The 23,119-nt window shown below is 53.8% G+C and overlaps 1 protein-coding gene across 3 annotated transcripts; it reads left to right on the top strand.

Moving 5' to 3' along the window:
• Positions 1-1,120: 1,120 nt before the first annotated feature.
• On the top strand, positions 1,121-22,132 carry TRAIP (TRAF interacting protein). Of its 3 annotated transcripts, none has more exons than XM_054077092.1 (15): positions 1,121-1,275; positions 2,774-2,831; positions 4,066-4,149; positions 8,851-8,890; positions 11,506-11,633; positions 14,299-14,393; positions 15,016-15,129; positions 16,039-16,126; positions 17,422-17,511; positions 17,732-17,820; positions 18,563-18,718; positions 18,919-18,967; positions 19,507-19,627; positions 20,176-20,226; positions 20,943-22,132. In XM_054077092.1, the coding sequence occupies exons 1-15, from the start codon at positions 1,178-1,180 to the stop codon at positions 21,263-21,265; spliced, it is 1,584 nt and encodes a 527-aa protein (XP_053933067.1). In that variant the 5' UTR covers positions 1,121-1,177; the 3' UTR covers positions 21,266-22,132. The 3 variants fall into 3 exon arrangements, with proteins under 3 accessions (XP_053933067.1, XP_053933068.1, XP_053933069.1); XM_054077093.1 differs by having other exon boundaries at positions 19,507-19,632; positions 20,943-21,215; XM_054077094.1 differs by lacking the exons at positions 1,121-1,275; positions 2,774-2,831; positions 4,066-4,149; positions 8,851-8,890 and adding an exon at positions 8,953-9,907.
• The last annotated feature ends 987 nt before the right edge of the window (positions 22,133-23,119 follow it).

The following is a 23,119-nucleotide window of genomic DNA, read 5'->3' as shown; positions in this document are numbered from 1 at the left end:
GGTTCAGTTATGGACCCTCACTCCAAAAAGGGCATTGAGGGGCTGGAGCGCATCTGGAGGAGGGAACGGAGCTGGGGAGGGGTCTGGAGCCCAGGGGCTCTGGGAGCGGCTGAGGGCTCTGGGGCTGTTTAGCCTGGAGGAGCCTGAGGGGAGACCTCATCCCTCTCCGCAGCTCCTGGAAAGGAGGCTGGAACCAGGTGGGCACCGGGCTCTTCTCCCAGGGAACAAGTGACAGGACGAGAGGAAATCATCATAAAATCATGGAATGGTTTGGGTTGGAAGGGACCTCAAAGCCCATCCAGTCCCACCCCCTGCCATGGGCAGGGACACCTCTCACTGGATCCAGTTTCTCCAAGCCCCATCCAGCCTGGCCTGGAACACCTCCAGGGATGTTGATGTTTTTCCCTTGCAATTTAAAACCGTTCCCCTCATCCTATCCCTGCACTCCCTGACCCAGAGCCCCTCCCCAGCTTTCCTGGAGCCCCTTTCCCTACTGGAAGCTGCTCTAAGGTCTCCACGGAGCCGTCTCTGCTCCAGGCTGAATAAAGCCAACTCTATCAGCCTGTCCTCATGCTGGAGGTGCTCCAGCCCTTGGATCATCTCCATGGCCTCCTCTGGACTCGCTCCAACGGCTCCATGTCCTTCCTGTGCTGAGGCTCCAGACCGGGACGCAGGGCTCCAGGTGAGGTCTCACCAGGGCAGAGGGGCACAATCCTGAGAAGCCAGGGGAGGTTTAGATTATAGATCAGGAAAAATGTCTCTGTTGAAGGGTTGCCAGGCCTTGGAACGGGCTGCCCGGGGCGGTGGTGGAGTCCCCATCCCTGGAGGGGTTTAAATGCCGGACAGACGAGGTGCTCAGGGATGGTTCCGTTCTGGACAGCGACGGTTGGACTCGATGATCTCCAAGGTCTTTTCCAGTCAAACAACTCCACGCTCGCCTCCCCACAGCGAGGGCAGCGGGGCTCTGGTCTCACCCACCCACCCCTCGCCAAGGCGCTTGGCAGCCCCGCTGCCCTCATTAGGCTCCAGGGTACACGCGGCGGACGGGCGGAGGGACCCGGGGGAGACCGGGGGGGCGGGCCCGCGCTGCCCGTGACGTCACTTCCCTTGCGGACCGGAAGCGGCGGGCGGGCGGCGGGGTTTGAATCGGGCCGGGCCGTGCCGCCCAGGCCCCGCCATGCCGCTCCGCGCCCGCTGCATCATCTGCTCCGACTTCTTCGACCACGAGCGGGACGTGGCGGCCGTGCCGTGCGGGCACACCTTCCACCGCGAGTGGTGAGCGCCGGGACCGCCACGACGGGGTCCAGAGGCGCCGGGCCCGCGCTGCAGGGAATAGGAGGCCCCCGGGCCCGCCCCGTCTGCCGCCCCGCGGGGGTTCGGAGGCCCTTGTCCATCCCTCCTGCCCTGCTGGGGGTTTAGACACCCCCCCCCCCCCCCCCCCCCCCCCGCGGTTCGGAGCCCCCCGGCCCGCAGAGGTTTGGAGGTGCCCGCAGCCCCCTCGTCCCGCAGAGCGCTTCCACGCTGGGAGGGGAGGGCTGGGCTTTCCCTGTTGGAAGGGAAAGTTCTAAGGGAATGCGTTCCGTGTGCGGTGAAGGAGGAAGTGTTTGACTTGTTCCCTGAAAGAGACACAAGTGCTGCCCTGGGCTCGGCACTGGTGAGGGCCAGACCTCGAATCCTGGGCTCAGCTTTGGCTCCCTCAGTACAGACAACGAGCTACGGGAGCGCGTTCAGAGAAGGGAATGGAGCTGGAGAAGGGTTTGGAGCCCAGGGGTTCTGGGAGTGGCTGAGGGCTCTGGGGCTGTTTGGCCTGGGGAAGAGAAGGCTGAGACCTCATTGCTCTCTGCAGGTCCTGGAAAGGAGGTTGTGGTGAGGTGGGTGCTGGGCTCTGCTCCCAGGTGACAAGCAACAGAATGAGAGGAAATGGCCTCAAGTTGCACCAGGGAAGGTTTAGATTGGCTATTAGGAGAAAATCCTTTATGGAAAGGGTTCTCAGGCCCTGGCAGAGGCTGCACAGGGAGGTGGTGAAGTCTCCATCCCTGGAGGGGTTTAAAAGCCAGGCAGATGTAGCGGTCAGGGATGGTTGGACTCTATCTCAAAGGTCTTTTCCAACCAAGAGATTCTGTGATGTTTGCTTCTTATTCAGTCCCACAGCTCAGGCTCGCTCTCCTCAACAGCCAGCGGAGGAGGGAGAGCTTCCGAAGGTAACCTGTCAGCTCCAGACTGCTACCCTGCTCCAAAAATAAACCCATTCCGAGTATGACGCAATGGCTTGGTTGCAAAACGCATTAGTGGTGCTCCTGGGGAGCCCGGCAGGTTCGCATTCATCATCTCAGAGGAGAGACAGGCCCGGTCTCCCTCGCTCCGTGCTCGGAGTCAGTGGCAGCCTTTGGAGCTGACCAAACTGGGGATTGTTCAGCTGGCGTATCCTGATATAGCAGCTCTTCTGCCGTGGATCCGCTCGCTCCTGCAAAGCTACATTTATTCAAAGACTCTCTCCCAGGGAGATCTGAGCTCTGTAAGAACTCTGCCATGGCAAAGATAAGCTCGCACACTAAATTCAGCTGGGAATTGTCTCAGAGGCGACGGGAGAGTGCGTGTGCTGGAACATGATGTTCCTGTTAGCTACACCTCTGGACTAAATGTTTGCTTTTCTGTTCTTAGTCTGTAAACAGGTGTCACATCCGGCTGTCTCCCAGTGAGCTGCCGGGGTGGCCCCCAGAGCAGCACTCTAGGATTTTAAGGATTCTCCTTGTGTTTTCTTTTCCTTTCTCAGCCTCATCCAGTGGTTTGAATCAGCACCGAGCCGGACTTGCCCACAATGCCGAATCCAGGTAAACCTAACACCTCTGTGTGCCTCTGTGTTTCCATGGTTCGACGCTCTGCTAAACGACACCGAGGAGCTGTGCTCTGGGCCTGTGGGGACGCAAGGAAAAGCTTTAAGGAGAGAACTTCCTCTCCTTAAAGCTTAGAGGGCGTGTTCCCCTCAGCTGCCCCTCTGACCAGAAAGGGTGGTCTGAGGATGCCCTGCTGCTCTCTGTCTTGTGGCTTCTCTAGAAAGGGCCTCTGGATTTCAGGGCTTTCATTTAGACTGAGTGGGAATTGGTGAAATGACAGAAAGGGCTGGAAGGGGTGAAGCAGGACACCAGGTTTGAGTGCCTGGGGTTCCCTGCAGGGGAGCAGCCTGTTCTTTAGCACCTGCTCCTTATATCAGGCCCTTGCTTTGCAGTGCTCAGCCATTCCTTGAGGAAAGCAGAGGCCGGGAAGGGAAGGGAGGATATGCTCTACTTCTGGGATGAGAAGCCAAGGCTTGGGGACCCAGTGGCTTAGTCGGGACCTGGACTTTGAAGTCCCAGGTGTCACCAGCCTCAATGCTGCTTAGAGGTCTTGGTGTGTAACAGCTGCAGGAGATATTTCCTCATGCTCAGATGTGGGTTTTCAGCCAGCTGCAGCTCGAGCTTGTTCTGTGTTCATGCTTCTTTCTTCCTCTCAAGGTCTTGGCCCTTGTTCCTTCCCTGACTTGTTGATTCCCTCTGTTCTTCACTGCCTCTTACATCTCTGGGTTACCATGGAGTTATCGCGAAATAACATCTTCTGTAGCAGTAACTATGCAATTAGCTGGTGTCATGACTGTATATAATACTTAAAACACAAAGCTGTAACTGCATGGGGGAGGTGTGGAGAGCTATCAAATTCAATTACAGCACCTTCTGCCTGCAGAAAGCAGCGCGTACTTCTGTCTTAGGATTTGGCATCCTGTTAGCTCAGCGTCAGCTGCTTGGGCCTTTGCTGCCAGAGAACAGACTGCGCTTGATTCGGAAATGCCTGAATCTTTCTGCTGCAGCTCAGGAGCTTGGCTGGAGCCAAGCTCCCAAATCTGAGTGGGGGGTCTGCTGCTGTGCTGATGAGCCAGAGCAGAGCATTGTCGCTAATGGCATTGAGCACGTGATCTGACTTGTCTTTCACGGCCTTGTGACAAGATGATACCTTCTCTCCCTACATCTGTCTTCCATATCTGTTGTGTTTCCATATCCGTGCCCATCAACCTCTCCTGTCTCCTGTGTTTAGGTCAGCAAAAGACACGTCATCAATAAGCTGTTTTTTGATGTTGCCCTGGAGGAGCAGACAGCACTGGATGCAGAGACCTTGCAGGTAATTTGACTGGGTTCTTCTTCCATTGTGGGATGCTTCAGCATCTTGGAAGCGTGGCCTGGGCTGCCAGTCCTCTGCCCACAGCAGCTTCCTGGGCTGGCGCTCACTGTGCTGCTGTGTCAGACCTGAAGCACATCCATGTCTCCTGCCTGTCTCTGTCCTCCCTCTTGGTTCTCACCCAGGCTCAGCTCTGTGGTAAGGAAGTCTCCAAGCAGTGGGTTAGAATTCCTGTGGCCAAATCGACTCAAGAAGCCTCTTTTACTTCCCTGCTCTTACTTCTTCCAGGGAAGTGTTTGAGTCCCTATCCCTGAAGGAGTTTAGAAGACGGGCAGATGAGGTGCTCAGGGATCTGGTTTAGTAGTGGACAGGTACGTTTGGGCTCGATGATCTCAAAGGTCTTTTCCAACCAAATTATTCCATGATTCTGGTTGTCAACTTACCTTGAAACCTCCTGAAATATCAAATAAACATTGAGCTGTTGCTTCTCCCTTGGGTCTCAAAGCCTTGGAGATGAGGCTACAGAGCTTGTCCAAAAGGTAGGAGAAGGAAGATCCCCAATGCCATGAACTGCTGCCAGTGTCTGTGGCTTGGTTGCGTGCGAGCACTGCTGGACCTCTGGAGGAAGAGGTGTTAGAGGAAGTATGGGTAGGTCTGTTTCCACAGATTGGGGCAGAGTGGCGATTAAGTCTTGGTTCCCCAAGATAAATCAGGAAAGGGACTGCCTGAAGCCACAGCGGCAGACAGTGCTGAGGCTGGCTTGTCGTGGGGGAACTTGGCTGGAGCAGGGGTGCTGGGTGATCTTCTCTAAGTGGCACCCTCAGGTGTGGAGAGCTGGAGGTGAGAAGGGATGAACACAGAGTGGCTGTTCCCTGTTCTCCTCCCTTTCGTGTGGATGAAGCGTGGCTCCTTATGTCTTGGAGTTATCTGTTCCAAAAAAAAATGTAATTGGTTGACCTTGGTATAATGGGATGCTTGTACCCTCTTGTGTTTAGAGTCAGCATGTGCAGCAATTACCATAATTAGCAGTTGCCATGACAATGCTATATGTATATCATATGTTTTTAAAATAAAGCCAGCCAGACTATGATGTCAGTAGCACTGTCGTTCTCAAAGACCACTAAAAAAAAAGCTGAAGCCCGAAGTATGTGTGCTGAGGAAATGAAAAAGCATCTCTAGGCACTTGAAGCTGCGCGCCCTAGAAGCCCGGCAACAGCTCAGAGTGGATAAACATTGCCTTTAGTGCATATTTGATCTGTTCTTGCAAGTATGAATAGATGAGTGACTTGGAAATGGGTGGACTGGAAAAAATTGCCCCAGAAGAGCTTTCCGTTCCTTCTTACCTCCACCTTGGGACAGAAGATGAGGTCGCCCAGCCCTCCCCTCCAGGCAGGCAGTGCTGCAGAACTGCTCCCTTGCTCGAGGGCTGTGGGGACGCTCCTGCACAACAACGTTGATGGCTGAATTGAGAGCAGCCCTGAGGAGAAGGACTTGGGGTGCTGGGGGAGGTGAAGCTCACCATGAGCCAGCAACATGTACTCTCAGCCCAGAAACCAACAGTGTCCTGAGCTGGATCCAAAGCAGTGGGACCAGCGGGTGAGGGAGGGGATTCTGCCCCTCTGCTCCGCTCTGGTGAGACCTCACCTGGAGCCCTGCGTCCAGTTCTGGAGTCCTCAGCACAGGAAGGACCTGGAGCTGTTGGAGCGAGTCCAGAGGAGGCCACGGAGATGATCCGAGGGCTGGAGTATCTCCTGCATGAGGACAGGCTGAGAGAGTTGTCTTTATTCAGCCTGGAGCAGAGACAGCTCCTTGGAGACCTTAGAGCAGCTTCCAGTAGGGAAAGGGGCTCCAGGAAAGCTGTGGAGGGGCTCTTGATCGGTGAGGTCAGGGATAGGATGAGTGGGAACGGTTTTGAGCTGAAAGAGGGGAGATTGAGATGCGGTCTTAGGTTCCTTCTGGCCTAAACCATTCTCTAGTAACTCGTCATGCTCCTGCAGTGTGTGTTGTGTGGCCGTCAGAGCAATGTCTGGCCCTGATTGTGCAGCTTTCCTAATGAAAGGGCCCAGACTGCGAATGAGAAAGAACCAAATAGTCTCTGGGTAGTTTAGCTTAGCTTGTTTGTATGGGTATTTACTGCTCCTTGCACTGTCTCGGGTCACTGCTGGGCTGTTTCTGGTTTGTCACTATGTTGTGTTCTGCTTTGTTTGTGGGGGACATGGATCACCTTCACAACTTCAGATCACTGTGGGTGGGATTTGATATCCATCTTGACTGGAGTGCTGTCTGAGTGGTATATGTGCTCTGGTCTGGGCACCAGACATGTGGTGCGTTGTCCTCAGACTCTTTGGAAGCTGAGAAAATAATTGGTAACTTCCTCAGCCTGAAGTGATTTCACCTGAAGAAGCCCCAAAGCCAGATTTGTTCCTACCCACAGCCCTGTCCCTCGGAGGGCTTGGCCGTAGGGTGGTACTCGTCTCCGTAATCAACTGGAGCTGTATCTGCGCAGTCCACAGATGTCCTGGAATGAGCATTTGGCCTCCCGCCATGAAGAGGTTGGACTGGGGCAGCGAAGTGTGCTTCAGTGTGCTAGAAGGCTGAGTGCACAGCTGTGGTCCGCTTGTCGCCTTGGGGACAGAAGCCTGGGATGCTCTTCTGGGAGCTACTGTTCTTATGTCCCCACTTCTCTGTGGTCCTAAGAGTTCCCTCATGATCTGAATCCTCTTCCTGTTGTTGCAGAATTATCCGAATTATCTTTCGGATAGTAACTGTCTTTGGTGCTATTCTTCACTTTCACTTCTGCTCTCAAATATTTACAATCCAAGGAGTGCTGGGGCTACTTTTCTTCCCACCACCAGGCATGAAATGCTAGAAGGAACTTGGTTCCCTGGAGTAGCTGCAGACCATGGGCTGAAGGCTGCAACATATCCAAGCCATTCTGGGTGCTGAGCTTTGGGTTTACCCTGTGTTGCTGTTAAAGATGGCGCTCAGCAATCAGAACAGTCTTCCCAGTAAGTTTTGGGGTGTAACACCTTGGTGAGGCCATCTGGAGCCTGACTCTTCTAGTCGTTTCTGGAGCTGAGAGCCCTTCTTCCAAAGCAGACTGGGAGAACTCAGCTTGTTCAGCTTGGTGAAAAGGAGGCAGGGAGAGGAGGATTCCTGCCTGCAAACCTGGTGGGGAGGGTAGAAACCTGGAAGAATGGTTTGTGGTCGAGATATACTCATTTGATCTTGGGAAAATAAGGTCTGGCAGCTCAGGTTGGCAGAGAGAGGAGAGGTTCTATCAGAGGAGTGAAAGCTGAGAGCAGTCTTTAGGAGCAGTGGTGGAGGATGAGGGATTTCAGATTAAGTTGATGAATGAGGTAATGCTGCTACGTAGCTGCCCGCAGTAGCCCGGGATTTCTTCACTATCATGCTAATTAGCACATCTTGTGAGCTCACTAATCATTCCTGAATAGGACTCTGAGGAAGCTACTCCAGAATAGTTCCTGCAGCAGAGCTAATGCCATGTCAGCCCTCCAGCTGTTGTTCCCCCTGGGGGCACAGATCGAAAGCAGCTCTGCTAGGCTTTGCGTCCAGTACCTTCTATGCACTGAGTCTCTCTCCTGCCTTTATTGTCCCTGGCAGAGCTCCGCTCTGGTCCCATCAGCTCCGTGGTCACTGTCGCTGCTATTCTCAGCTCAGATTTGCATGTAGCATTCCGGGTTGTGCAGATTTGTGTGCTCTGCCTCAGTACTGTGTTGGCATTTTATTGTGGTTTTATTCCACTGCAGTTCCTGCCTGACTTGTTATGTGCTTTCCTCTGCAGTTCTCTAACACAGCTTTTTAAGTCATCTTCTGCTGACTCTTTCCTGTGTATGTATTTCTCTCTCTATATATATATTTTTATACACACACACACACACACAGAGTCCTTCTTTTTAAGCTCCATACTGGCGATTTGCCAGCGTTCATAACTCATATCCCTTCATTACCTATATAATTTAAACTGTGGGACATTTGCTGCATCTTTCTGATCGTTAATGAAGGTTCTACAAACCTTTGACCTTTCCTAGACCCTCGCAGCATCCAGGAGTCGTCGTGTGCCCTGGGTTCAGGATAGGTTGGTTTGTCGGTGATCTCTTTATGGCAGTCCAACAGAGCTATCAGCTCCCATCAGCATCCTGAACTGCAGAGACTTCCATGTCCTCCAGAATGTGAACTGGTGCCATTGGAGTGTGTACGTTGTTACCTTTGCAGACATTTGGCTGTGCCTTCCTGTCTCCCACGTGCACCCTGCTGAAGTTCACTCCAGTTCAAAGCAGCTCTCAAGCCAGTTTAGTCTGGCAACGTCCCTGCCTTATTGCCTTGTTTAGGTAAAATGTTATCAAAATTGTTCCTGTCTGATTTCCTGTGTTTTCCCTGAGAGCCTTCCAAAATTATTCAGCTAAAACAAGATGACTGACAGTGTGAGAAACACAAGGTTGACAAGGCTAAGACAAAACTGGGATCTTCTCTTCTCCCCCTGAAGAATGCCAGTTGGAGGTGCTCTTTGCGTTCCCTGTGATAGTACTTGCTTGTAACTCGGTGCTTGCTGTTACCGCCTTTCCTTCTTAGCACCTGGACGCTGCAGATGTCCTGCCGAGAAACCTCTCGGGTCCTTTTAAGATCTGGTGAAAGCTGCTCTGTGGACTGTTTCCTAATCAGATTTTCTGTGTTGTGTTTTAGAATGAACTGGACAAGGTGAAGGCTCAGCTCTCCATGAAAGGTGAGTTCCAGCTGCTTGCAGGGGATCGGCAGGTCCTGGGCTCTGCCTGTGCGAGGTGGGTTTGCCCAGGCCCGAGGAACCCCCGTGCAGAGCCCACCCTTCTCTGAAGCCCAAGGCATGGTGCAGCCTGCAAACCATTTTGATGAGCTGTTTCTTCAGAGCTTTTTCCGCAGTGAGACCACCTGAAGCTGTACAAAGCTTGTGAGACAGAGTCCACAGCCTGGCTTAGCTCTGTTGCGGCAGTGGTGCTATCTGCAAGTTTAGAGAAATGCATGCAATTTTTCTGCCCCTCTCCCTGACCAGGAGCGACAGGAGTGCAGCACAGTTATGTCTGGAGCAGGCTTGCTGAAAGCAAAAACCTTTCGTTTGCTCACGGGGGAAACTCACAGCTGCATGTGGCGAAGGCTTGTTCCTTCTGACAGATGAGGGGGTAAAAGTGGTGCCCAAAAGCAGCTCTAGATTTGTTTGGCTGTTACAGTGCCACATGTGTCATGTGAAGAGCAGACAGAGTTCAGTGTGCGCGTGCGCTTCCATTTTCCCCATCTTTAATTTTAGAGGATGTTTGAGGGAGGCAGGAAAAGCAAAAGCCCTGGAGACTTGTCGATGGGTTTTAAGCATCGTCTGTAGGCAGCCTGTCATCCGAACATGAGTCATGAGCAGCAAAAGGAAAATGTCAGTCTGAGTGACAGAAATCCAAAGGCACGCTAGCAGAAGGGGAAAAAAAACCCTCTTAAGAATGCTGGGGGCTCGCCCACGCTCTGCGAGTCGTCTTTCCTCTGCCTTCCCTGCATGCACGAGACAGACATGAATAGCCAGTAGATTGAGGATTCAGTCCTTAGCCCGAGAGCAGAATTGGACAATCTGCACATCTCTATTCTGAGGCCTGTTCCCTTGCCAGCTTAGTTGAGTTTAGTGACTTGGTAGAGAGCCAGATCTTCTGGGGAAGGTGGCTGGATTCTTGCTAGGATGTTATCCAAGAAAAGCTGCTCGAAGGCCTGCTCATCTTCTCAGCTTCTGGTGAGTAGAGGTTGGATCTGACGTTCCCTGTCCCATTCTTTCTTCGTATTGGAAATGAGAAGCTCCTTCCCACCTCCTGCCTCCTTTGCTGTGGGCACTCTGCTCTCTGGTGGTTCTCTTGTATAAATTCTTCACTTAAAGATGTGCTTTGTGCTGTGTAATTGCCAGTCTCTGATCAGCTTGCAAATGGCTCTAGAGGTGCAGAGCTCCGAGCAGACCCAGCAGGCACTGTGGGAGGCACTCTGAATGAGCTGAAAACTCATTCCTGCAGCACGGGGAGGTTTGACTCCTGCCATCTGCCTTTGGGTGGCTGGGAGCGGAGGAGGGGGAAGCCCTAACTCTTTTGGTGGAGTCTCTGCAAATGCAGGGGAGCAACTCCAGGCTGTGCTGCCTCTGGAGAGGAAGGGTTTTTTGGATCAATGGAGACAAAAATACTTTGTTGAGAAAGCAATGTGTGTTCTCCTGGCCACCTGCGTGCTTCTGCTGGGGTATGTTCCTCTGTTCTTCCCCAGTGGCTCTCGTACTGTCTGATCGAGCAGAGAGGCTGCACTGCGGGTCACGTTTCCATGGGACGTGGTGGCATGGTTGGAAACTGGGTTGCTTGCAAGGAGAAACAGCTGTTTGGAAAGGCACTGACTGCCTCTTTGCTGTTGTGGCTGGAGCCATGGACAATTTTAGCAGCCAGAAGTTGCTAAGCTGAAGACTTTACTGTGCGCTCTTAGCAGGGTTAGGCAGAGGGGTCACTGCTTTCCCTCATTGCCCAACTGCTTTGAGCTTCCAGTGGTGCTGGCTGTTCGCTGCCTAGGTCTGTCAGGTCCTGGTGATGGTTGTTGCATTGTGAGCTGTTTTTCCCTTGTCTCAACAAAACAAATTGAAGCCTGGTGGTGTTTTCCACCACCTTCTCTCTGGTGATCAGAGGTGCATGCTTTGTTTCTGGATTGCCTGTGTGGGAACAGGCAGCAGGACTCAAAGGAGTTTGTGACTGGCAAAAAGTGGCCGTTCTCACGAATCTACTGAAGCCATCGTGTGTCCTGCAAAGCCCCAGTGCCTGGCAGAGCTCTGCTTTACTGCCTCTTGCCCTCCGGCGTAGGTGCCATGGCGAGGGTAGCTGCAGCAGCGTGGTGACGCAGTGGCGTGGCGGATCACTGTGCGCAGCCTCCCAACAGCCCCTAAAGGGCTTCCCCACATTTTGGGCTCCATGTGAAGAGGACGAGCTTGGTGCTCGGCTTTGCAGCTTGGTGACAGCTCAGTGTGACTCGAGAACAGCTTTCCCTGTGTAAGCCTGGCTGAGAGAGCATGCAAGAGTTAAGGTGCATCAGCTTAATGCTAGCAGGGCTGGCACTGGAAAGCTATTAAAGGGAACTTGTTATCTTTAGTAAAGAAAATCTTGAAGCATGCTGGCACTGGGAGAAGCAACTGCTCGGTGCAGCCCCTGTTGCAGACAGCACTTAGGGGAGGGAAATGGCTTCTCTACAGGAACAGCCAGCTCCAGCTTGGAGCCTGACACTGCAAACAGGGCCTGTTTGTTGTACTGCTGCTGTGGGGCAGCTGAAGTCTGGGTTACCAGGCCATGACCTTTTTCTTCTTTTCTTTTCCAGAGAAAGAAAAACGGGAATGCCAGGCTGTTGTGGATGGGCTGAGGGACACTCTAGATGTGCGCAATGCCACCATAGAGTCTCTCCAGAAGGTGCTGGGAGAGACAGAGATGCTGTGCTCCTCTCTCAAGGTACCTTTCTCGTCCCTGGCAGGACTTCAGCTCTAACCATTGCACAGTTGGTGTTAGTTTTGTTGAAGATCTCCACAGGCCCTGCTAATAAAGACATTGTGCTGGTGGCATTTTAGATCTGCTGCCTTGAGGCTCCTGCCTCCTTGATCCCTGAATGACAGAAGAGCGGTGGAGCTGGGTTCTCATTTTGGTTTTATTAAACTGAAGCGAGCGCTGTCGCTGCTCTCAAGGTCCTGAATGCGCCTCACCTGGGGGTGATTCAGAGCTGTAAAAGCCAGGCCTGTGGCTTGCGTGCTGAAGGTAGAGGTGGCTGAGGTGGAGGAGAAGCGCCAGCCCAGGCTGGGGGATGCTGGCTGAGCCTCGCTAATGAAGCAGCAGTGCTGATCATAAAGGTAGCAGCGTGAACCGAGTGTGGAAACTGGCCCCAGCGCCCCATTGCTGAAACACTGGCTCCCTGCGGTAGAATGTTCTTCTGAAATGGGTTTAGGCCAGACGGGATTCAAGGAAAATTAGTTTCTTGGTTTGATTGGAGGAGAAATCAAACTGAAATATATGGAGGGGGAGTTGCAAGCTTCAGCTGAGTGGGATTTGATCCAGCTAACTCTCCTGTCTGTGTTCTGTTGCCAGGGCTTTCATTCGGTTAGGTTAGTAATGTGTGAAGTCCAGGGATCAAATATTCCTGTTGTGTTTCAGCATGCAGTGACTCAGTGCGTAGTCATGTACTGTGCGTAAACAGCAAGTGGAAGAGGGGAAGAGCAGGAGCCACTTTATCGGGATGTCTTGTAGTGAGCAGAGCAACTTTGCTCTGCATTCTCCTCTGTGTGAAGGTGATGTGCCTGTCGCAAGAAGGTGGGGTTCGGGTGCTGGAGCTGTGAGATGCAGGCTGAAAGGCAGGGTAGGGGTCCACTGCACTTCCCAAGATCACTGATCCAACAGCCTAAACTGCATTGTGTTCCTTGCCCTGCAAGGCCCAGTGGCACAGGGAGGACTTGTAGATGAGTTGTGGGGTTGTCTTGCTGTGTCCCACTGCAGCTGGGCTCTTGCTGAGAGGAACCAGTTCAGATCTGCCTGACAATAGCAGCGTGGTGCGGTCGCAGGGCAGAAGGAGGAATATAGTGAGGAATTAAAGCCAGACAGGCCTTGCTGTGAGCCAGTACAACTATATTTTTGCCTGACTATAGGATTATATCCAGCCTGCTTGGGTGTAAAGGCGGCCTGGGTGTGTGCCATGCCTCCTGGGATGCCGAGTGTACCAGTGGCAGGAATCTCCTTGACACTCCCTACTCCTGCAGAAACAATTGTAACAGTGGGAGCTGGCGTTTGCGGCTCAAGTCGCCATTTCTGTGCTTGGCTTTGCTGCTGTGGCACCTCAGGAGGAGGCTCTCTGGTTATCTTGCCTGTGGCAAAACTGTCTGTATGTGCTAGAGTCCATTGAATGAAAGCTGGGCAGGGCAGGAGGATTAGGGACCTGGAGATATCTTTTTCCTGTGGTGTGTGGGGTTTCTCAGCTGAGAACTGTCTTATAATGCATCACTGAAGATTAAAGCACTAAACTTCTACAGTGAAAACACAGGCTTAACTAGCTGTGACGCAGGTCAAGCCCACAGGCTGTTCCTGTCTTCTAGTACTGTCAGCTGCTGCTAAACCTTTGTGCAAGAGTTCGCTGCTGTTTCAGGCTGTCGGAGGCTGGGGACTCAGCTCCAACCTGGCACAAAACCCTGCTTTGGGGATCCAAAGTGTAGGGAGCTCTGGTGAGGAACAGCCAAAGATGGGCTCTGCGTAAGGAAGAGTGAGCCCGCCACGCTGTCCCACTGCAGAGACCCAGCAGTCTCACAGCTGTTTGGTTTCTGTGGCAGGAAGTGGATAAAATCCTTTAATGTCTGCATGGAGGAACTTTACGAGGCAATGGTCCTTGGCCAGACCTCTTCCTGGAGTCACCACAGTGCTGAAACCAGGCCCAGAGCCTTTGGAAGCTGCTGTGTGAGCAGCACAAACCTAGGCAACGCAGATGCGCTGGAACAGCGCTAATTCAGGCCAGCTTTGCCCTGTCCTCTGCCACTGTAGATCTGCTTTTTCAGCTCAGCTGAGATTCTCCGTTCCTGCTGCTGGAGAGCCTGAAACGGCAGTGGCTGTGATACACTCACAGCCTCTCCAGGCAGGTGAGAGAAGTGCCTGGGTGGGTGTCTGCTTTTGCTAAGGTCTCACAGAAGAGACCCCCCCCTTGACATTCCTATTTATCTTTTAAGCAGCTAACGGCAAGGAGAACTGGGAGGCTAAAGCAAAGGGATCAGCTTTGCATGGAGGAAAAAGCAAGAGCAAGGCTGGCTTGCCGCAGACTCTCTTGCTTATTGAAAGCAAATTGTCACTGCGGACAGGATACTGCACAACTCCACAAATGCTCCTGGCAGAAAAGAAGCTAAGACGCAGTTTCAGTGCTACACTCGTCTTGTGATTAGCGCTGAGACCCTGCTGTGCTTGCAGGGAGCAGAGCGCAGGGTCCGGAGAGGAGGCAGCTAAACTCTCCGTAATCCCAGGCTGCTGAGGTGGTGATAGCATTAAGAGCCAATGTATGCTCCCAGCTGCCCGCAGTGCGCATAAGCCAGGATGTTTCTCTAACAATCCCTGGAGCCTTTCTGACGGTCTGTGTGCGCTTGCTTCTCTGCAGAAGCAGATGAAATTCCTGGAGCAGCAGCAGGAGGATAACAGAAGTTCAAAGGAGGAGGCCCGCCGTCTGCGAAACAAGCTGAGAACCATGGAGCGGTGAGATCCCGAGCTCTCCCTGGGCCTGGCAGGCAGGGCTGCATGCCTCTCCCCTTCTCAGAGAGGGAGGAAGGGGTCCTGCTGTGCCTGCTGCGACATCCAGCCCCACGTGCTCCGTCATCTTACCCTGTAAGGTTGGAAACTGCTGCATTAGCAGGCCTGCTCTTGCCTGTCTGTACTTTTGCTTCTGCTATGTTTCCAGACAGCCACTCTCCCTGAACAGCAGCAAGGCACGGTGCTGTGTGCGGACAGACCTCACCCCTGGTGCTCCCAGCACGGCCCTGTGCCATTCCTGTTATCAGCAGGTGCTGGAGCAGAACCCTGGTCCCTCCCTGCCCATGGACACAGTCAGCTACAGGCCCCAAGAGCTGGGGCGCTGGCCCCACATCTGGACAGCTGCCCCTTCTCTGGTCTGTCCGCGCAGCACTGCTCTTCCCTAGCAAACAGCCCTGGCTGTGGTGGAGCAGTTCTCTCTCTTCTCCAGTGGCATCCAGAGCACCTGCAGCTGGAGCTGAGGCTGCAGCAGCTCCCTGGGAGGAAGCAGGGCTCCAGTCTCTTTACCAGCTCTGTCTGTGACTCAGGAGCTGAGGGTAAGGTGGTGGTTTTGGGTTTTTTTGTGCAGGATTGAGCTGTTGCTTCAGAGCCAGCGCCCCGAAGTGGAGGAGATGATCAGAGAGATGGGAGTTGGGCAGGCAGCAGTGGAACAGCTTGCGATCTACTGCGTCTCGCTGAAAAAGTAGGTGATGTGGGCTCAGCACAGCCAGCTCATGCTGCCCTGGGTCTGCGCAGGGAGAACCTTCTGCCGAGTACTGGCAGGGGCACAAGCTCTGCGGGGGACATCGCTGCCTGTTTAGGCCTCCGCTGGGTTTGACTGATGGATCCTGAGGACCTAGATTGGAGCCTGTCACACTGAACTGTTCCTGTTGTCACTGTAGTGACATGCATGTCACCATGGGAACTGTCTCCTGAGTTGTGACTGCACCTATGAGAGGATGATTATTATTCCCTCCGCTCTCCTCTCGTGCCCGGGGGGAAATGAGTGGCTGAGGGGCTCTGGGCTGTACCCTCTGCTGCACTGCACCGTGCAGCTGTGGCCTCGAGCGCTTTCTGGCAAGGCAAATCCGCTGCTTTCCCCTACCTGGAAATCCATCTGGTCCTGCTGGGCAAAGCCACAGCTTCTCCGGGGCCATTGTGATGGCAGCTGAATAATTGCAGCTTTGATACAAAGCTGTAATGAGGCAAGTGTCCCCGCAGTGTAATTGGGAATGAATGTGCATGGCAAATAGCGTGAAGCCTCTAAAAAGTCACTTAAAGCTAAGTCCCCTGGTTGCTGCCAGCATGGAGGCTGCTCTGTTGTCTGTCTGTCTTTTCCACAGATAACTGAAATGTCTCTGGATCCAGTTTCCATTTTGCTGCTGAAATCCATTCAGGCCCTGTTCTCAGGGTGCTGTCCTATGCAGCTTTTGTCTCCCCCGTGGTGTAGCGGTGTGTTTGACGCTGTTGGTCAGTGTTGCTGCACTCAGTTCTGTTCCCTAAAGAGCTCTGTGTCTCCTGGGTTTTCTCTGGTGGCTCTGCAGTTGCAGAGTCTGAGAAGTCATAGCTCAGTCCTCGCACGAGCAGCATGATTCTTGTGGTCTCTTTGCAGGGAATATGAGAACTTGAAGGAGGCTCGGAAGACCTCCAGTGAGATGACAGAGAAGCTGAGGAAGGAGCTGTTTTCTGTAAATAGCAAGGTAAAGGAAGCATGGGAGTCACCAGGGTGGCATCTACTCCGGAGATCCCTGTTGATACCTGTGGCCCTAGTCCTCTGTGGGCCACTCGAGTGGCATGGGTGGTGCAGGAGTGTCGGGCTGGGGTTTCTGGGTCAGGGTGTGAGGCAGAGGTGAGGGAGCAGCTCTTGGGCTGTTGACAGGAGCGCAGCCTCTGGGGACACCGGTGGGGCAGCATGTGTGGAACCAGCCAGTGTTTGGCAGGGAGCCTGGGCTGGAAGACAGCAGCACGCAGGTGCTCTGGAAGCTCTGCCACACCGCTGAGCATGAGCTAGCTCAGCTGCCAGCCCCTTCTGCAGGATTGGGGCCTAGGAAACGCAGGAAGGGCTTTGGAGCCAGCTTAGCCCTGGCTTGGCACAACCACGGTCACTTGACTCAGCCAAGGCTCCCGCGTGATGCTGGGCCATGTGTGTGTGTGTGTGTGTGTGTACCTTTGCTCTCCAAGGCGCAGGTGTTCCCTGGGGCGTCCCTATGCCCAAACTCACAACAGGAGAGGCTGTGGGTGGATTTGGCCTATTTTTGTTATTCAGCCATAGCTGTTGTCTTCCCTTCCAACGGAGGAGGCGTTTCTGGGATTGCTGTGTTTTTCCCCAAGGGAGTTAACCCCCTCCATGAGGTGCTGCCGCTGGAAGCGGGATGCTTCTGGCTGAGTCAGTGCTGAGCTGCAGTCACCAGCTCGGGTCAGGAGGATGCGAGTCAGTGCGCTCGGGGCTCCGGGCTTGCCTGCGGGTGAGCTGACTGTACTGGGGCTTTGTGCGCTGGCCGAAGCTCCTGAACCCACAAAAGTCTCTGATGTGGTAGCAGTCCACCTCTTGACCCCTGCTCCTGGCCTGCTTCCCTGCTGAATCAGGCTTGTCTGTGTGCCGGTGCTGCTGATGCACAACCATCCTCTGGCCTGTGCTTTGCAATTCCTGCGCTGATGTGTGTCCAGAATCCTGCAGGAATTCAGAATGCAGCCACCAAGCGTTAGATCAGCGGAAAAGCTGTCACCATTGCTCGGGGAAGTGCTGTAGGAAGGTTTGTGCTGGACAAGCAGCCCTGGAGATCCCTCTGCAGGCAGCTTGAGGAAATGAGCAGCCATACAGCTGTGCTGGTACAAGAGGGATTGGTCAGAGGCTGCCACAGGAAAACCAAGCTCCGGAATAGGGAAAGTTAGGAGATGCTGTGGAGAGTACAGCTCTCACGGGAGATCCACTGTCTCCCTTACCTACGTGTAGTAACCAGGGCTCTGCTGTTTTGGGGGGGGCTCTGTTCTGCAGCTGCAGAAAACAGTTTCAGAGTTGGAGAAGACAAAGGAGGAGTTAAAGAGCACCCAGAAAGATCTGAAGAATGCGGACCAGGAGATCTTGGTGAGAACTTGGTCTGCAGTAACTGGCAGCGGGCCATGGCCTGCAGCCACAAAGCCAGGAGTGAGGCTGGCTTTTGCTTAGTGATGAGGTTACCACCCCCCCTCATCCCTTATTAGCCTCACCTCTGAGCTCCACCTGGGACTGACTGATGGAAAAGGAGCAAAACATCTACTACTAAGCCTTCCCTTATTTTGTTGTCTGCCTTCCCTTTTCCCTCCAGAGTTTGAAGAAGAAGATAGACATCCTGCAGGATACTCTGAAGGTTCCGTCTGTAACCAGAGAGACACTCAGTCGTCTGGTCTTTGAGAGGTTAGTGGAGCACATCCTCACATGCAGGCCAAGGGAGGAGATGGCAGGTCCAAAGCAAGAGCTGAGAGTTTAACTGGGGAGGCAGAGACGTGAAAGTCTGGCAGGCATTGCAGTAGCACGACAGTCTTCTGCTTGTGTCCTATTTTGTTTTTCTCTCATTGCCGACAAGATGTTTGGTTTAATTGGAAAAGTGTGTGTTTTGCAGGGTTTGGGTCAGGAAGGGGTGGAGGAATGGGCCAGGTTTTGACAAACTCTTTGCTGCTATGTCCTGTCAGGGAAATATCCCTAGGGCTGCTCTCCTGGTCCCTCTGAGTTGGCCTTCCAGTGAGTGTCCCCTGGTGTATGGGATCTGGAGATCTTTGCCAGGCACAGGAACCAAACCTGAAAAATGGCATCTTTTACATTTTTATCAGGCTCTTTCTTTCAAGGAGCCTGTGCTGTTACCCCAGCACAGCGAGCTGGGCTGTGTGCACAGCACAGCAGTGCCAGCTTGTTTCCCTGGGCTCTGGGTGCTGCTGTTATGGCACAGGCTGTTCGAGAGTGAAGAGTAGTTTGGGACGTGGACTATAAACTCTGGGCTTCAGATTGTCCTTTCAGTGTCTCGTAAGCAGAATGGGGCTCTGATCCTGGTCCCAAGGCTGCTTTGCTGCACGATCATGTAGCGTGAAGCTTTGTCTTCCTCTTGTCTGCTGGGTGGCAGGCGGTGGCCTGCTGATGGTTGATGCGTTGCATGGCCTTTCAGCCCTGCTCCTGTGGAACTGCGGCACCCGAAGCTCCACTGCCCGGCCCACAGCGATGAGATCAACCTAGATGCTACTTTTGATGTGGACACCCCCGAGCATCAGCCCTGCAAATATCTCTTCAGCCCTGCAAAAAGGCAGAAGCTGGATAAAAAGCCGTGAGTGTTCCCTCCTCTTTCTGCTGCTAAAGGAGATCAAAGTCTCACTCCTTTGGAAATTGCTGTGTGAGATCAGACAGCTCTCCAGCTGCCTGATGTTGTGCTGCAAGTTTCCTCATAATTTCCTTGGCCTTGTCTGTCCTTGCCAGCTTTACTTGAACAATAAATCTCTGCTGATTTGCTTGTTGGATTTCTTACAGGCCTCCTGTGGTAAATCTGGCAAAGAAGGTTCTGAAGGAAACTGTGGAGGTAAAGGGACTACTCTTGATTTCTGTATCATTTCTTTGATGCTGCTCTTAATAAGCTTGGGATGAAGGACCCATTTTCTCTGTGTAGGAGATGCTGTAACTGTAGACCAGCCCCTCTGTAGAACCACAGTGCGTGCTTCAAAGTACTTCGCTTGATAGTCTCCTAGAAACACTGTGTTGCTGCTTCAGGCCTCCTGGAATTGGGCCGGAGAGGGAGTGTGGGCACACATGCGCTTCTTGCTGACTATCCTGCCTCAGATATGCTTGGCAAACACAACGTGGGGCTCTTCACAAGGGCTGGGGGGCTTTCTAAAGGTGCTGGTTCTCCCCGGCCTTCTGGGTGCAGTATCCTGCCTCCCAGACTCTGCTCCACGCAAGCCCCGGTGGGAGCCTTGTAGCTGCTGTCCTTCAGCCTGACGTGTGGTACAGCACTAGCCATCACCCCAGGTAGCCGCCCGCGTTGTCAGTGCTCCCTGCGGGACAACTGAATTCAGCACATCGTGCTGGTTAAAGGGCTTTTCTCATTACTTTGTGGAGCAGAACTGGGCAGACGATCTGGAGGACGACGCTCTTAACGGACTCTTGCCAGCATTCATCAGGAACTCTGTTCTCTCCAAGAAACCATCTCCAGGCAGCTTGCTGGGTCCCCGCAAGAACACAGGTGCTGTAAGTATGACTGTCCAGTTGGTGAGCCCATGCGGGGCTGGCACTGCACGCCTCTGTCCTGAGGTGACCCTGCAGGAGGAAGCGAATCGGGCTTTGCCTTTGACACATACAGTGTGTAGACAAATCTTGGAGCGTGACCTGGCTGCTTCCCAGCCCTGTGGAGCTCCAGGGATGACAGATGCTCATTCCCTTCCTGGCAGCAGATTAAATGGCCCTCCCCATCCTGCTCCCCCACCTCCTTGGAGCATGGGGTGTTTTCCTTGTGTTCCTCAGTCCCGGTGACTGGATCCTAGGCCTTGCTGCTGCTCGGAGGTCTCCGCTTCCTTCAGAGAGTGCCCAACATACCCAGACTTTAATAACAGCCTTAGCTCTGTCTTTTTCCAGAGATGAGGGCTTACAGCAAGCACTGAGCATTTCCAGGTGCTTGTAACCCCTCCACAGAAGCTGTGGCCTGCCAGGCTCTCCCTTCCCCATAGCCAACTTGAGGAGAGGTAGCCAAGGCTTTGTGCTGCTGCTCCAGCCTCATTTCTTTCTCTCTCCTAGGTGAGGATGGGGTACGATGGCTTGGGAGGCAGAACAAAGTTCATTCAGCCTGTATCCTTTTCTGCAGCTCGTGTGGCAGTAGTGATGCTGTGGGGACCTCATCTCTGTTCCTTCTCTTTGGTCAGGGCCACTCTGGTCGGTGGCTGGGGGACAGGACTCCTCAAAAATGGGTTGGGATGCTCAAGTAGCCATCATGTTTTTCCTTGTCTGGCTGAAATCTCTGAGCTCAGCGAAACTGAACTGAACTTGCTGAGAGTGTTATCAGTGGTGGCTCATTCAGAGAAGCACGACAGTTTGTAGGGACTGCCTGTGCCCTTGGGTGGTCTGAGCAGCAGCGCAGTCTCTTCCCGTGCAGCGGAAGCCTCTGTTCGTGCAGGACTCTGCTCCTCTGCCTCTCCTGGTGGGCAGCAGCAGACACGGAGCGGCTGGACTGAGCTCACCCAGCGATCAGGGAGCTCTGACTCCTGCTCCTCATGCAGGAGCCCTGTCCCCGCCTGCCTTCCCCTGATCAAGAGCCGCTCCCCAGCTTTCCTGGAGCCCCTTTCAGTACCGGAGGGACATGCTTAAATGCTGGCTTGTGCTCAAGTGGGACAGGAGCATGCCTGAGCACTGCTGCTGTGAGGAGGAGGCAAAGCCCAGCCGGGCCTGCAGGGAGTGTTTCTTTGGTGCTGATGAAAGGCGAGGTCCCAGCGCTGTGGGTCAGGCAGCGGGTATTGGGTCGCTTGTGTCCCCTCAGTCTGTACTTGCCTTGACAGTTTTACCTTCAGACAAACATGGCAGAAATCCGGCCGTTAGCAGTGAGGAGCAAGAAGAAGAATGTCTCCAGGCCAGCGCCTGCAGCTTCTGCATCCTCCTCCAGCAGCAGCCAAGCCAGACTGGACAGTTTCCTGCAGTGAGAGCCCCTGCCTTCCCGGGAGCGGCTGGGCAGGTGGCTGCGGGGCAGAACACGCTCACACAGCCACATGCAACCGCTGCTGCGTGGAGGGCTGCGACTGGCAACGCACTGCTGCTGCATTGTGTGCGAGGTGAGCTGCCCTGGGGAGAATCCTGGCCTTGCAGCAAGCCACCTGGAGACCAAGCCTCTGGCTAACGCTTGGACTGATTCACCTCCCTCACTTTACCCATCCTTCCTCCTATTTTCAAGCAGAATAAACAGGGTTTTCTCATCTTCTGGCCGGCTCAGAGCTCTTCTGCTGCTGCCAGGCTCTCTGACATCAGGTAGAACTACACTTGTGGATGCAGCTGCAAGCTAGAGGTGTGGAAAGGGTATGTGGGATGTCAGCCTGGGAGAAGGAACCTGCACCAGCTCTGTCTGGTGTAAGTAGTTCCAAGAAAGTTTGCTGGAGGAAGAATTGGGCAGAGCGTTCCTCATCCCATTAAGCACTTCTGCAGAGGCCGGTTGGGTTGGGGCTGTCCCAAAGACGAGGATATTCTGCCTTGCCCTCGTTTGGGCCATGAAGTCCATTGCATTTTTGCAGACTTGACACTGAAGTTGCTGACCTGGGGAGGAGGGTGGTGGGGGTGACTCCGTATTCCGCTTGGAAAGAGAGATGGCTGTGCTGATGGGACCTCTGTTCTTGGCAAGTGTTGGTGTGAATCTTGTTTGTATGGATTTCTAGAGAGGTTTAATGAGCTTGTAAGGAGTTTTGTTCTTTAGAAACTGGTCTGCCTAGTGATTTGAGGATTTGGGAGGGCCTGAAGAAGTGCTGGAGAACATCTCCTTTCAGGGTAGACTGATGGAGCTGAACCTCTCAGGTTCTTCAGATGGAGAAGCTGAAGAGATTCCCTCTTACTCCAGGCTGTTCACGCTGAAAGGACCGCGCTTGGTGAGGGTCCTTGCTACAGCACTCCCTACAATTTGTGGTGTTTCTCGCTTGCAGCTGCTTCAGGCTCGGTACCTCGAAGCCTTGGTACCTGGGATGTCTAAAAACATGTATTTAGGCAATAAAATACCCTGCTGTGCACAGGTGTTAACATCACTGGCTTTGCGGTCGTTTCATCCCCCTTGCAGCTCAGAGCAGAGGGCTGAGCTCAGGCGCTGAGCGTGGGGGTGATGGATGTACCTGACCTTTCCTGACAACTTTGGAGAAGGCCTCCTGAGAGCTTTGTGGCTCCTGGGAGATGGGCCCTTGCTGCAGGGAAGGGCTGTGGTTGATGAGAGTGGTGCCAATCCCCAGGGAAGCGAGCAAGGCCAGAACATGAGCCTGAGCCGGTGTTGCTTGGGGGTCATTGCTGAGCAACACTGAGAGGGGAGGAGTCTGGAGTAGTGTGAGAAGAGGGTTCAGAGGGCTGGAAACCAAGCCTGGGCCAGAGGGAGGGGGACTTCATCAAGTGAAGTCAATTCTGGAGAAGTCTAGGAGAAGCTCTGCAGGGGGCCTTTTCAGCCCCCTTGCTTGGTGTCTTTGTCCCCTCAAGGCAGGTACCCTGTGTGCACAAAAGGTGTTTTATTGCACTTGTTCGTTGCCCCCGCTGGAACCAAAGCCTTTTTGCTCTTGCTCGGTGCCCAGTTCAGCTCCGGAGCTGCCTTCGTGCTTTACACCACACCCCGCACCGGCCCCGAGTGGGGCAGCAGCCGTGCCTGGAGGGATGTGCGGAGTGGGAAAGCTGGTGGAGAAGAGGTAGAGGCACCGCAGTTTCTCTTCCTGTGGAACCAGAGGTGAGACCAGAACCAGTTCCACGTCTATTTTAGGGTAGAGTGTTGCTCACAGCCTATAAAAAGCAGCTGCTGGCAGGGCTTGGGCTGGTGTTGAACACTGGGAGTGGCCAGTGGGGCTCCTGGGGGGCCCTTCCTCTGCCTTTTCCCTGCCGGGGCTGATCCTGGCAGGGGTCCCTGGGGCGCACAGGGGGTGCTGAGCCCCTTGGGGCTGCAGCAGCTCAGCTGTGCGCCGGTCCCTGCCTGCCTCCTGCAGGACCTGAACTCTGCTGTTAAGGGAGCATTAATTAT

This window comes from Cuculus canorus, chromosome 11 (genome assembly GCF_017976375.1).
Source record: "Cuculus canorus isolate bCucCan1 chromosome 11, bCucCan1.pri, whole genome shotgun sequence".
Classification (NCBI taxonomy): domain Eukaryota; kingdom Metazoa; phylum Chordata; class Aves; order Cuculiformes; family Cuculidae; genus Cuculus; species Cuculus canorus.
The sequence above is the reverse complement of the archived record's forward strand: the minus strand, read 5'-3'. Positions and strand labels throughout refer to the sequence as shown.

Excerpts from the sequence above, each read along its gene's own strand:
- TRAIP (XM_054077092.1), top strand. The coding sequence starts at position 1,178 with ATGCCGCTCCGCGCCCGCTGCATCATCTGCTCCGACTTCTTCGACCAC. Across the intron at positions 15,130-16,038 it reads TACTGCGTCTCGCTGAAAAA|GGAATATGAGAACTTGAAGG; the intron begins GTAGGTGATGTG and ends GTCTCTTTGCAG. Across the intron at positions 19,628-20,175 it reads GGGTCCCCGCAAGAACACAG|GTGAGGATGGGGTACGATGG; the intron begins GTGCTGTAAGTA and ends TCTCTCTCCTAG.